Source organism: Zootoca vivipara, chromosome 1 (assembly GCF_965207765.1).
Source record: "Zootoca vivipara chromosome 1, rZooViv2.hap1.1, whole genome shotgun sequence".
Lineage (NCBI taxonomy): Eukaryota > Metazoa > Chordata > Lepidosauria > Squamata > Lacertidae > Zootoca > Zootoca vivipara.
In genome coordinates, this window is record NC_142582.1 from 118,749,498 (window position 1) to 118,763,988 (window position 14,491).

The following is a 14,491-nucleotide window of genomic DNA, read 5'->3' on the forward strand; positions in this document are numbered from 1 at the left end:
ATTTATTTATTTACTTACTTACTTACTTACTTACACACACACACACACACACACACACACACACACACACACACACACATGATGGAGCGGTTCACAGCATTAACACCTCCAAAAGGCCTTGTTTCTTCTGCAGCTGCAGGAGGGACCGACTTTGATAATACGGCGCCCTGAGCAAGGACAAAATCTCTCCTCCCTTTCTTATTTTCAAGCTCTCCTCCTCCTCCTTCCCTTCTGTTTTGGACTCCATGGGCTTGTCACCCTGTGCAAGGAAACCACCTGTACTGCCCTAATTCTGGCATTGGTGCAGCCTTTGATTCAATCAGATATCAAACAAAAATCAGACTCTCTGGCTTTCCAGCTTGCTGCTTTTTGCATCCAGCTTCTAACTCCCTTAACTCCCAGCTCTTCATTTGTCTTCTAACTAACTGAGTTGAAGGAGCCCCAAACATTTGTAGTCTCTCACAGAGCCACCTTTCCTTAATAGCCCATCAGGTAGGTGATCTTAACACATACTGGAACCAGGAACTTAGAGGGATCTGGTACCCTCAAACCCTTAATAATATTTTGTGTGTTTACATACACGTGTGAGTGTATTTTCACTTGTGAATATATTTTGTATAGTTAACTAAAACCCTTATACAGAAAACCCCAATATTTGATTACATACAAATAATTAAGTAAATTTTGGGGAGTGGGGGAAACAGGAATGATACTACAGTACTACTCTTAACTCATTCCTACATATTGATTACATTGCATTTAAGTTCATTGTAGGTTTTTAAGAACAAACATGCTTTTGTTTGCTGTAGGCTAATATGCATCAACATGTGTGGGAATTTAATACTTAAGCTATCCTTTCCTAAGAAAACTAGTAGGAAAAAGATAAGCATTTTAGTTATGAATAAAGCAACATTCAGAATTCTAAATTAAACCATTTGATCTTCACTAGGAAATCATACTTTTGGCAGCTATTCAAGGGGCTCTTTAAATATTAATTGTACTTCATTATGCCGGTAAGTCTGCCCCCTTCCCTTTTAAATAGTTTACATAAAAATAACACAGGCTCCACAGTTCACCCTCTCTATAGATTTAAATTTAATAGGGTTTAGTTCTGTTTTGATGTAGTCGGTATTTCTTAAGAGATGGGATGGGATGGCATGGGATACTCTCAAGGAAGGTACAAACTATCTTGCATGTTTTATTGGGGGTAGGCCTTTCAAGAGCCAGGGCTTAAGGTTCCCCAAAATTCAAGTTGTGCCACATTGCGGTTACTGAGATGGAGGAGTAGGTGACAAATTATGCAGCACCAGGATGTGTAGAAGCTGGTTGGAGGGGAAGAATTAGCATGGGAGTTTTAGATGCTGCATTCACTTTCTGAGTTGAGAGTTGGGGCATCTGATTTTGAAATGTTTGGGAAACAGTGGGCTAGGTGATATATCTTAAGTTTGATGTTGGCTTATGCACAAAGGTGTGTGCATGTGTATCTATTGCTTTGCTTTTGGGAGGAATAAACAGCAAAGTCCATTCAGAACTACATTTTTGCAAGTGTAAGTAACTGAAATCTCGTGTGTGTGTGTGTGTGTGTGTGTGTGTGTGTTTGTACTAAAGTAATTCCTTCTAACTTCTCTGTAGTCCTCCGAACACTGAAATACTTTCCAAAACAATGGGATTCTTTGGCTCCCAAGGTGGCTTACAGCATTAAATGCACATCTATATATAAAAAAATGTAAAAGCGGCATGTGGGTGTGTTTCCACTTTTCACCGAAACTGCTTGTTCAAATTTGCACACAACGTACCATGCTACCGTGAGATTCATCTTATAAAGTTTGCTAAGACAGATGTCACACCTACGCCATGTAAAAACCCCAAAACCCCGTGTTACAGAACTCACCCAAAAGTGCATGTTGAGAAAAGAACCTTCCCTCTCAACAGCACCTCAGCTGCCGTTTACATACTAGGCTGAATGGAGGTACTTACTCGCCTGGGTGGGGGTTGGGGGGAGGAGGTGATGGTATAGGTCAGGACACGGTGCCCGGGCCAGTCACAGGGATGACCCGGGGGTGGGGGGAAGAGGGGGTATGACATGTCACGGATCAGCACAGGGTGGTGGCAGTCACAGGGATTAGCCACGGCAACGCGTGGCAGGGCCAGCTAGTCTCAATATAACAAAAACCAAGACCAGCAATTAAAAATAATACGCTAAGCCTGCATTTCAATGAGGTCTTTTAACAAACAATTTAAAAGCTGTTAAAGGTTTGGTGGGATAAAAAGACCTTTGCTGCCCATCTAAAAACATAATAGACAGTGTTAGTTGATCTTTCCTTGGAAGAAACCTCTCTAGCTTGGGTGCTGCCATAAAAAAAAACACCTCCACATATGTCTCGTGTCAATGCCTAGTGGGCCTCTCTTGGAAGCAGAACACACAACAGGGCTTCTGCTGATTTCCACAACTGATGGGCTGGTTCAAGTACCCAGGCCCCAAGCCATTTAGGGTTTCATAGCACCTTGAATTGGGCCTGGACCTAAACATAAGCCAGTGCAGATGGAAAAGAGGGTGGATGTAATGTGGTCTGAATAGTGAGCATCCAAAGGCATTCTGCCCTTTTAAAGGCCTTCTTAATGTGTACATGAGTAACACTAGCCAAATGGCTGTTCTGTGTGGCGAAAAGCAGCTTCAAGAGGGGTTTAGAGCAGAGCCACTGTAGGGGTGTATGTTGGATCCAACCCTTTGATGGATCTATACTATTTATTACTTTCAGCAGTGTGAACTTTGGGTGGAACTAAGCATTATGAGATACATAGGATTACAGCTGAAAATGTCAGCCCTAAAGTAAACTCCCTTTTCTCTAGTATCAGGATAGTAGCACTGGATTTCCCTTCCCGCATGAGTAGAAGTCACTGATGTGAAATGGGTGGTTAAAACATATCTGCCTGCTAACTGATTCCAGAAAGCTGCAGCTGCAACACTAAAGACCTGGATGAGTGCATTTCATGAGCGCTTAAAAACACAATAATAGGGGCTACAGACAATATTGGGGGAGACCTCCCCTGCAGACAAACACCAGGCACCCTTGTTTAGAGAACCATTTTGTCCACACAGTCCATTGTGCCTACTTTCAGTGGTAACTGTTGGCTTCAGATGCCACAATGAGTCGTGGTAGCAGCAATGGGGAACCTATTGCCATCCAGATGTTGGTAGACTCCAACTCTCATCAGCCTGCCCCTAGCCAGCCTGCCCCAATGGCTAGGGATGATGGGTCCAGCAACACCAGGAGAGCCAAATGTTTCATAACCCTTGAGTTGTAGGATGATACCGAGTTTCCTACAAAAAGAAGCCCGAGTTCCCACAGATGCCATAGTTCAATCTCCTCTGTCTGCCTGTTCTTTGGCCTGTGTAGCCATGAGGCCCGTGTTTGAAATGAAGCATCTTGGAATACTGTAAATATTCCGCAGGTTTAGCTACTGCAGATATTAGTTTCCCGATGGCTGCTCAAAAAGTTTTCTCGCTCTTGTGTTCTTTCTGCCTGTGTTGAACAGCACTGTATGCAGTTAAAATTAATCTGTCTGCTCAAATAGCAGTGGAAGATATTTCTTCTAAACTACCTTTCTTGGAAAGCCTTGATTTTATCTCCATTATATATAAGCTGGGCTTGCTTGTTGAGAGCACAGCCTTTGTTAGTATCATATTTCTGATACATGGTTGTGCCCTGCTCAGTTCAGCGACAAGATGGCTTAAAATTGGAAGGTACTGTGGGGGTGGATTAATCACCCTGTATTGTCCTGAAGAGAGTCATGCGGAATCTTTCCACTGAGATCATGGATTAATTAGCAGGGAAAGAAAAGGAGCAGTGTGATGAGCATCCCCATTTATACAGAACACTCTTTTGGGAACATATGGTCCTCAGCGATGAGCTAAAGGTTAAGAGTGTGTGCTTTATGTCTGTGAAACAAAAGCCAGGAAATACTTTTTTTTTGTCTAGGTAGTATTTAAATGGAAAAACTTTTTTTATGAAGACATTTTACAGCTATTGACATCTTTTATGGTATACCCAGAGATACCTGGCACACCTCTCTAGTGGGTTTTTAAATAAACATGGATCATTCTCAGATGTTATTTGAAGAATATTTCTTGCTATATTATTTAGTATTTACTAACTTGTGAGTTGCCTACCACATAGATCTCCCAAGGCAATTTACAGACATACATCATATGACTCTTATCGTTCAGGCTGCAGTCCCGGACATACGTGCCATTGAACACAGTTGGAATTCATTCTAAGGAAATACGTTGAATTCCTCCCAACTTTGCTTGGAAATTGTCTTCTGGGGATCTTAAAAACCTTTCTTTGAAGGAGAGGTTAACTCTAGGACCCATTAATTTTTTTCCCCCATTTTGGATTATGATCAGAGGATGCTTCCCTACCCATCGGCCCTATCTGATCCCCAAAACAACCCCCCTCTTTTCCTGGAGTGGTGTGTGCAAAAAGTGGGGAGGATGTTCCTTCCCCCTGAACATCTCACTTGTAGCAGTGCAACAATTTGTCTGGACTTGGTGGCTCATTGGAGACATAGCTCCCTCAAAGGTTCCTGCAGTACAGTATAGTTCTTTTGGGGAGGATTCCTAATATGTGCAAATCTAGGAGGAGCAATGCACAAAGGTGAAACTTACGAAGAGAAGTACAAGAAGGGATAAGATAACCTGTATTGCTGTCTCATTGTTTTCAGTAGCTGATCTCTGGCTTCAGTTCTTAGAATAAATTTATTTCTCATTGTAGGCCTGCATTTGCACTGCCCCCCTCCCCTCCCCTTAAAAAAGTAATATGTCTGCTGAACCGCCACCACAGCTTAACTTCACACTGGCACAACTTCTGTTCTGGGAATGAAAAATGTTGGATGTATGTGAGCTTCATGCCCACCCTAATATTCAGTATACAGGGTTGACCTAGCACAAAGTACCATCCCCATCCCCTCTTATTGTCTTTTACCCCAGCCATTTTTGCAGAGGGTGTTGGTGCAGAGGAATGAGGGAAAGGGGCCAAATTGACAATACCGACGTATTTCATTTTGAAGTAAATTTTGAATCTAACCCATGTATGTGGCTTCAGCTTGTGTCTGTATTTTTGCTGTGGACAAGGAGAAGGCTATGAAAGATGCATTGTTGTTGTTTAGTCGTTTAGTCGTGTCCGACTCTTTGTGACGCCATGGACCAGAGCACGCCAGGCACTCCTGTTTTCCACTGCCTCCCACAGTTTCGTCAAATTCATGTTGGTGAAAGATGCATTAGGAAGAGTTACGTGCAGAGGGCTAGAATCACTGGCCGCATAGCTGTTGCTGGTGGAATTGCTGAAATGGGGTGGGGGGACCAAATTCCAGTCAAACTCATTGACTGGAACTTTGTAAAGTCATATTGAATTTAGAAGGACGCTTGCTAAATTGAGTTTGTTTTATGATGTTTTACATCCAGTCTTTGATGGAGTTGTCTGTCCAATATGCTAATTCTTGTTACGTCCAGCTGAGTTAAAGTACAAGCTTATTAGATCAGTGTAGGCCTTGTGCCTCTTCAAGGCATGCTTCATGTCTGTGGAATCTTATATGAATGCCAAGGTGCCTGCTAAATCTTAATTTGGGGATTAATCCCTCATACAGCTACACTGCAGAATGATCTGCTGCTGAACCCCATGGCAGTTTCTAAATGCAATTACAGTGGTGCCTCGACTTACGGATTTAATCTGTTCTGAAGGCACCTTCGTAAGTCGAAAAATTCGTAAGTCAAAAAGCGCCATTGGTAACGCGATTTCCCATAGGAATGCATTGGAAATGGAAAAATTCGTAAGTTGAAGCAACCCCATCTAAAAATTCGTAAGTCGACAAAACCCTATCTAAAACCGCCGCGGTTTCCGTTCGGATATCGAAACATTTGTAAGCGTGCGGCCATTTGCCCCATTCGTAAGTTGAAAAATTCGGTTGTCGAGTCATTCATAAGTCGAGGTACCACTGTAGATTTGACTGAGTAATTTTCTTTTCCTTCACATTTCAATTTTAGTATCAAATTCTGATGACTAACTGGTGGTCAGTAAGGTTGCTCCACAATCTTACTATAACTGTACCTATATAAAAATAGCCATATTTTAATGTTTTGTTTGCATTTGTATTGGGGTCTTGAATGTGTACTGTGTTGCTTTTGCAAGGTAACAATTACCTTGCTGTGAAGTCATTCATTTCGTTTTGTCATTTCACATCATGCCGTAGATTTCCTGCTTTTACACCTTAAAAAAAAGAGAAGTGATGTTGGATTGACTTCTTTCTTACAATCTATTTCCCCATTTGAAAATTAAAGTTCTGCAAAGCAAAGTACGATATAATGAACAAAACTCTGAAGGTTGATTTTTGTAGATTTTTAAGATCTAAAATTTAGCTTGGCTTCTAACAACTTGCTGCAATTTAATCCTAACATTGATAATAGGAAAATAGTTTAGTAGGAAAATAGTTTACATGGTTAGTAAACGTTCTCAGGTGACAATGTTTCCTAATGCCTCATGACAAATTTCCAAAATAAAATCCCATCTTTCTAAAATATTCTTTTTAGATGACAGTGCCTCTGCCGCTAGCAGCATGGAGGTGACAGACCGCATTGCTTCACTGGAGCAACGTGTTCAGATGCAGGAAGATGACATCCAGCTGCTCAAGTCTGCTCTGGCAGATGTTGTTAGGCGCTTGAACATTACTGAGGAGCAACAGGCCATGCAGAACAAGAAAGGACCTACCAAAGGTATAAATTTCAAACACTCCCTCTCAAATTCACTCCTTAGACCTGAGCAAATGTTGCAATAATTTTGATATTTTTCGGACAAGTCAAGTATATTGAATCCTTGGAATTATCTGACAGCAGTTTGTGGTCTGAACTTCTTTTCATGGTATACAGTTGATCAAACTTGCAGTTTGACTTTGAAGTGTTTAGTCTATCTGAAGCATAGTCTGGCTAGGAAAGTGTTCCTTTTCCTAAGGTACCCGACAGTGTCCTGCATAGTATATGAAGAAAGCTTGTTCAGCATTTCATATATGGAAAGACCTATGTATTTGTGGCTGCAGCACTCTTGAAGATTGACCACATCATTTTTCTTCTTTTCTGATGTCTCAGAAGGTGAGGCATGAAATACTGATAATCTAGTATATATCCAGGTACAGTATATGCATTGAAAAATGAATCATTTACTGGATGAATCAGATCTACGAATGGCAGTTCATTTAACAAAACTCTGTTCATTATTACTTTCTGAAGGACATCTTTGGGAGAAGAAAATCCGGAGTGGAGTCCCTAAGGCAGTTAGATGGCATCTTGTACACCTCCTTCCGGCAACTTTTGCCGCTAAGCAAATGTATTGCTCTGCTTTCCTTTGGACCACATCAGTGAGGCCAAAAGGGGTCTCTTGTTATCTCCATACATACTGCCCAGGCTTGTGCCCCAGAGATTTTCAGTTGGAAGAATCTGGCAGTTGCTTGAGAAATGAGCTCATGAACTCATTTGCGAAGCTGGGAGTGAAGGGGGCATGACTGCTGTGTTCTTCTCATGCCATCCTGTCAGCCCTGAACTGCCTTATGAGGCTGGGATGATCCAAGGACTGCATTGACAAGCCAGGCTTCACCCTGCAAGGGCAGGCAGATGGCACAGTGCAGCCATGCTTGGTTCCAGTCTGGGGGGCGCTCTGGCAGCAGTGAGGGCTGGGCTGGTGTGGCGGGCTTTGTTCACCCTCTGCTCCCCACCCACCCTGGCGCACCTGTGCACCTGCCTGCCCCGGAATCTGGCAAACCATGCTATGCCACCGTCTAGAGCTGAGGTCTCCTGTGCAGCCCCCAGTGAAGACCCACTCCACTTCCTGCTTTCTATTCACAGAATATGTAGGATTGCATCTTCATATTGCAGTTTAAAGTTTAGGAAGCAATTTCTAAGGCTACTGACTTACACCCTTGATTGTAGACTGAAATAATCCTTATTTATCATAATGCAGGGAAAGAGTCATAACCCAGTGGTAAAGGTTCTGGTTTGATAAACCAGTGGTCTGACTCAGTGTGGGCAGCTTCAACTATGAAGAAACACAGAAACATTTGCAAACTCTTTATTTTTTCATCAGACAGACTGTATACTTGTAATCCTCTATTTGATCATCTCTCTTTCTTTTTTTAACAGCAAGACCCCTTGTACAAACATTGCCTTTAAAGACTACTGTTAATAATGGAACTGTTCTACCAAAGAAACCCAGTGGCTCTCTACCTTCTCCATCAGGAACCAGAAAAGAAATTGTGTCACCAGCAGCAAAAAGGTATTCCATATCTATCTATCTGGTATATGTATATACTGCCTGCCTTCAGCATCTAAAACTGCTCCTCTGAGTATTTTTTTGCTCTCTGGGTGAAACTTTGAAGATAAATTTCTAGATAATTAAACCAAATTACAATTGGAAACCTTGTAGAAATATATTCAACTTTATTCATGCTAGATTAATTAATCAGGATTAATGTTGTTGCAAGAATTCTAAAGGAGCGCATAATTAGGCTGTTATTTTCTTGCCTCTGTAATTTGAGGTTAAGAGCAGGAAATGTCTACTTAGGGATTTTGTAATCTGTTCTGAAAATGAGTGCCTTTGTTTCTTTATCAAACCAACAAAAGTAGCAAATACGCTTGATACGTAGCTCCTCCAGTAGCTTTTTTTCTATTGCCAAATTGTATAAAATTATGATTCCTGTTCTTCCATTACTTTAATTTTCTGCAGTTTGCTTATTTTCATCCATGACAAGCAGTCAGCGAAGGCCCTCGAAAGCGTAGTGAGATCAAAATCCCAACCCTTTCTTCCCATTGTTCACATGTGTAAGGGTACTTTTTAAAGATCCTTTTACAATTTCCAGTCATATCTTCTAAAAGCACTTATGCTAAATTGCCAAATTGTTTGGTCTGCATCTGCCCAATATTTTAATCTGGATATATATATATGATTTATTTGAGTGGCAAGTGACTGTCATGTTCTTTGGTTCTTGTGCCAAGCGACTTGGCAATGTGTTTTGAGCAGGGCTTCTTTTGGGATGACAGTAAGATATTCATAGATGAAGGATTCTCTGTGGTGGGGGGAGAGTTTAGGTTCTGTACAGCACAGAGATGGTATGCTAACCAGAAAGTGAGCCTGCAATGGCCTGTAACAATTGCCCTGATGTAAAACGGGAGTGTGTGATTCCCCACAGGATTCAAGTTCCTTGCCAGCACAAAGGAACATGCATATGCATGTCAGTGCTTCCTTCTGCAATATGGCAGGAAATGGGAGGCAGATTCATGAGGCATGTTGTGTCTGTAAAAGCAGGAGTAGTGTTAGCACACAGGACCCTCCCATCCAGTCTAACTTACCACGGGCAACGGAGTCAGATCGAGAACTCATCAGCGTAGTCATTGTGCACCTGCCATACAATGATGGAGCATGTTGCAAAGTCCACGTGAGCATTGATACGCCACAAATGATGAAATAAGGGACAGGGGGATACCGGGAGGTCCCTCCCAGTAACTAATGCAGGCGCAGGCAATGCTTACACTTTCAAATCCACCTGAATCTATTAGGAGTGAGTCTCTCTGTAACCTTGTCATCGTCACTAGTTTGGTACATTTTTCCCCCTGAGGCTCAGAGCACTTTGTCAAAGAGGCAGATATAAGTGTATGCTAAGAACTTTAGTTTACAGTAGACTGTAAAATGGTGCCTTCCCATCAGCCCCAGCCAGCAAGGAGGACAAAGAAAGGTTGGTTTAGAGGAATGATAGCAGAATATATATACAAAGACAGATGCCGCAAAACATGCATTTCAGAAAATAACAACTTATTTTTAACTTCAGTTTTATTTATGAATTTATGTGCTAGCCAATACACTATTCAAAATATTTTGTTTGTGCACAGTGGGATAGGAAATAACATCACATGGTAATAGTAAAACAGAATTATTGACGCTAACCTGGATAAATTCCTATAAATATCTACATCCGTAAATAGCCTTTTTATATCTTAAATACAAAGATTGGAAGGAAGAGTATGTTCACCTTGCTCTGAGCAACAGCAAATGTTGTTTCCCCTTAAAATCTCTTTAAGAGTCAGGGAAGCTTCAGAGACTGCAGATTCAGCCATGGGGTGCAGAGCTAGAGCTGATAGCAACTCCCTGCAGCTTGTACAGATGGTGAAATAAACAAATGCATCCACTTTGCACATTATAGGGCACACCAAGGGTAAATGCTCTGTGCCTGTTAATTTGTAATATATTACATGGTCCTCCAGAATTAAGACAGCCAGACTCCTTGTGCAAAGTCCTCCACAGTTGAAGCTTTGCTGTAGATTGTAACATTGAGAATACGTCCATGTTTTCAATCTTGTCTATCACAAGATTTGGAGATGAGCCATAGCTCAGTAGTAGAGTACCTTGCTTTGAATACAAAAGGTTCCAGGCTCAATTTTTCCCTGGGAAATACTTCTGGCTAAGGTGATGTTCACATAGCAGTTTAAAGCATATTTGTGCATATGTGATTTTTTTTTTTGCATTGCCCACACAATGTTGTCCTCATCCAAGTGGCAACCTGCTCTTCTCTCCCTCCCCCCCCCCAGCCAATTTAATGTGGTAAACTTGCATGCTACTCAACTGAAGCACATTATGTGGCAAGCTTTTTTTACATATGTGGTGACATTTTGCTTGGTGCCATCTGTCACCGCACCCCCTCCTTCTGCTGGCAAGGTGCTCCTTGGTTGGCTAGTGTTGGCCCTGGCACACACTATTTATGCTTTTTAATCAGCTGTTTTGTACAAGTCCGGCACACATATATGTGTGTGTGTATGTGTGTGTGATATAGATACTGTATATATATACATACACACACACACATATTTAAAACAGCACTGTACACAGGCCCGTGTGCTTGCCTACAATTGACCTCAGGTTTCTGGAATTCAGGGAGGGCGGAAGAGCAATAATTGAGAAGCAGGGACAACAGCACACAGTGCAAATGTATCCCATCAAGCACCGCTTACTAGTGTGGATGGGAAACATTAAGGCAGAGTTCAACTGAAAGCACTTGTGTGGTCAGGCATGCACAAAAGAGCACACAGAAAAATCAGATATGTGCAACCCAGATGTGTGCTAACAGTCTGGAGTGTAGACATTCTGAATCCCTGGAGTGTGGCTGATAGTACTTGCATATACTGCTGCTGATATAGTAGTAAATAATAGTGATGTAAACGGATCAACGGTCTGACTGAGTACAAGGCTGCTTCTTATCACAGCTGATATCATATACTGTGTTTTCACTTTTGAATAATTTATCTGAATAGAGGAATGGGGAGTTGAGAAGTGCCCCATGGGTAATAATGACACTTCCTGTCGTTCTTAAATCGTTGGCTCTAGGCAAGTGTTATTAACCTCGGTTTGAATCAGTGCGGTGCTTTCATTTAGTCACCTTAGGCAGCGCAAAGGTAACTTGGCTAGAAAACATCATTACATCAGCAGGGGGTGGGGGCAACCCTACAATATTTGGCATGCTCATGCATTCTATGTACACGGCAGTTTTTAAGTATTCAATTCTTATTCAAAGCTATTTAAGTGATTATCCTTACAGGTAATAAACGTTTGCAATCACAACCGTGCTTAATTACTCTGGGAGCAAGTATGCAATGAGACAATGCTAAGCCCATTTCCTTCTCTCTCTTTTGTGTGCTGTTTGCAGGAAATGTTTATGCTCTGCTCTTAAGCACTTGGGCGTCCCTTCCCTTGTTCCATAGTCTATTGCAGGGGTAGCCAACATGGTGCTTCCCGGATGTTCTTGGACTACAACTCCCACCTTCCCTAGCCAACATGGCCAGTATTCAGGGTTGATGGAAATTGTAGCCAACAACAACTGGAGGTCACTTGGCTGACCCACCTGTGTTCTATAATGGGACTTACGAAATGATGCTAAACTGAAGAGTTAATGGCAAAGAGATTACATCTGTGGGCACGTTGGAAATCTAAAAAACAGCTGTGGGTACCATTTCACTGAAGAAAAAGTGGTGATGCTCAGAACCACTAGCACCGCCACCCCAAAACAGGCAAGAAAACAAACCCTGTACCCACCCTAAGACAAAGCATGGGGGGATTGGGGGGGCAGGGAGTCTTGGTGGGGACCAAGATGTCTCTATTTAATACTATAGCCTTCATTTTGTATTTCAGCCTCCTTTCAGGTTACTCAGAGTGGCATTCTAGTCTCTTAGCAATCTTGAGGGATGAGTTAACCAAAGAGATAGGGCGCTGATTAGGGTGAGCTTTGTTTGCTGCGTTCGGTTTGAATGTTTTGGGCTTGCACACAGGACGTAAATTTAGCAGAAGTAGAAAAAGCAGGATTTATTCATGTCACACAATGCAGCTTTAGTGTGGAAGTGGGGGTTGCGGGGCAGGTAACATGCCGTACATGCAGCCCTCTCTGTGATGCATGCCTCTACTGCACTTTCTTTGCCAGCACCCTACACATCCCATGGGTTTGTTAACCCAGTTGCAGCAAAACGCAAGACTGATTTTATCCTGGTTGCCCAACTGTGAGGAAGAAAACCGAGGCTCCAACGTGGTGTCTTTACAGTATTCAAAATTAGGAGTTTGGTGCTCTGTATTAAGAGTACGCGATTGCCCGGGGTAGTCAGGTTGTGCAGTCTTGGGGTGCCTGCTCCTTTGATTGCACGTAGTTCAGGTTTCCTGAAGCATATGCATGCTCTCACACACCTACACACACACCCTAACTAGTATAGCAGCCACTTCCACATGGTGCAATCTCATACTTACCCCACATTCACACAAACATGCATGCACACTCTTCCATGGCTTGGGATCAAACTATGGGGAAGCATCTGCCAGCTGCTGTGACGGAGGGGGAGGAATTTGGATGATTACACCCCTCTTCACTTATTTAGTGTGCAAAATGGGAGGGTGGGAGATGGAACGTCATGTATACCAACTTTTCCATATCCAGCAGGTACCGGTAGGATATGTAGTTTGAGCCTTCAGCACCCCAAGAAATCACTGGGTGGGTCAAACCTACCCCCCGTCAATACCCTCAAGAGTGTGGCAGGTGATTCTTAGAGGAAAGTAACGGGAGTATTGCCTAAACTGGGCCAGAAAAGAAAAAGGGACAGCTAGAGTAATCTTAAGGAAATGATATAACTAAAGTATTCAATATAAATATGAAAGAAATTATTGTCTTCAAAGGAACCCCAAAATGTAAGTAATTTCTTATGTATTTATACGAGGGGAAAAATGTGTTGATCCACAGAGGGTCAAACTTAAAAACCCCCCAAAGTCATATAAATACAGCATTGGCCTCTCTCTTACTTAAATAATGCTAAATTCGAGGAGAGATGGTGGTTTATGTTCCTAGAAAACAGCACTGTCAACTGTCCCTTGATATGAACTGTACTGATCATACAGAAATTTACTCAAGGTAGGGCAGATTTTCTCTTGCTTACAAAATGTTCCTCTTTTTTATTAAACAAAACCCATGTCCCTCTGTGCTGTTGATTCTTTAAAAACTTACTCCTGTGTATGGTTGTCCCCCTTTTCATCTCTTCCTTCCCCCCCCCCCCCGGTGACCTGAATTCTATCTTTAGCTGGAATGATTGGAGAGTATTGGCTTCCTTTCTTGCCTGACATACTGTGAATATATTTTGAATGTCTAGCATTTCAAATAATTATACACCACCATTCATTATTTCTATGTCTGTCTGTGTGTATAACTTACGGTATACTGTCCTCCTTGTCTCCCCCCAACCCTTTGCTGCTCTAGTATTGAGTTTCCTGTCTGTCCTCCATTGATTACTGCTGGCTGTATTCACCAGTTTTTTTGTTTTTTTTTTAAACTTTAAAACCAAAAGATCCTGAGATGTCTACAGACAAAAAGAATTGCTTAATGTGCTAAAGTGCTTTGCAAACTCTTTGTGGGGCTCTCAGAATCTTTTGCTCAAGGTACTATGTTTATCGGTTAGCTTGAACAATCAAGGTAGCTGAACAAGGAACTTGTTAAATGATTTAGTTCCTTAATTCTGCTTCACATAATATGCAGGATTGTTTATTGGTTGCATGAAAAATGTATACGTCTTGTATTTGAACTTTTTTTATATATGAATGTTCTCTGTCTGTACATTCTTATTTTTACTGCATTCACTTTTATTCTGCTTTGTTTATGCACTTCTCATTCATGGATTAAGCAGGTCTGTGAGTCTTCTCAATGCATGCAAACTGAAAAAAACTGCTCTAAGGTGAGGGAATTCTTACTAGTATTGTAATATGTCATTTTCGTTAGTCCGTCTGTCTCCCATCACTCCCATCATTAGCATTTTTCATCAACAGTAGTATGTATTTGTAGTAATAAGTAAAAGCTTGAGTAGTTGAAAGAAAGAAAAAGGAAATTCCCATAACTAGCACTTTTCATATTGCATTTTAAGGAGTATTAACTTTCT

General features: G+C 41.7%; 1 protein-coding gene across 3 annotated transcripts in view; it reads left to right on the forward strand.

Annotated features, from left to right (window-relative positions):
* Positions 1–14,491, forward strand: part of EML1 (EMAP like 1) — a 124,875-nt gene that overhangs the window by 72,788 nt on the left and 37,596 nt on the right. For 2 of the 3 annotated variants that reach the window (XM_060271907.2, XM_035106186.3), the window contains exons 2-3: positions 6,587–6,769; positions 8,186–8,318. In XM_060271907.2, the coding sequence (XP_060127890.1) occupies positions 6,587–6,769; positions 8,186–8,318 (316 nt within the window). Of the gene's footprint in view, positions 1–6,586; positions 6,770–8,185; positions 8,319–14,242; positions 14,291–14,491 lie in introns of all 3 variants that reach the window. The other variant, XM_035106158.3, reaches the window with a different exon arrangement.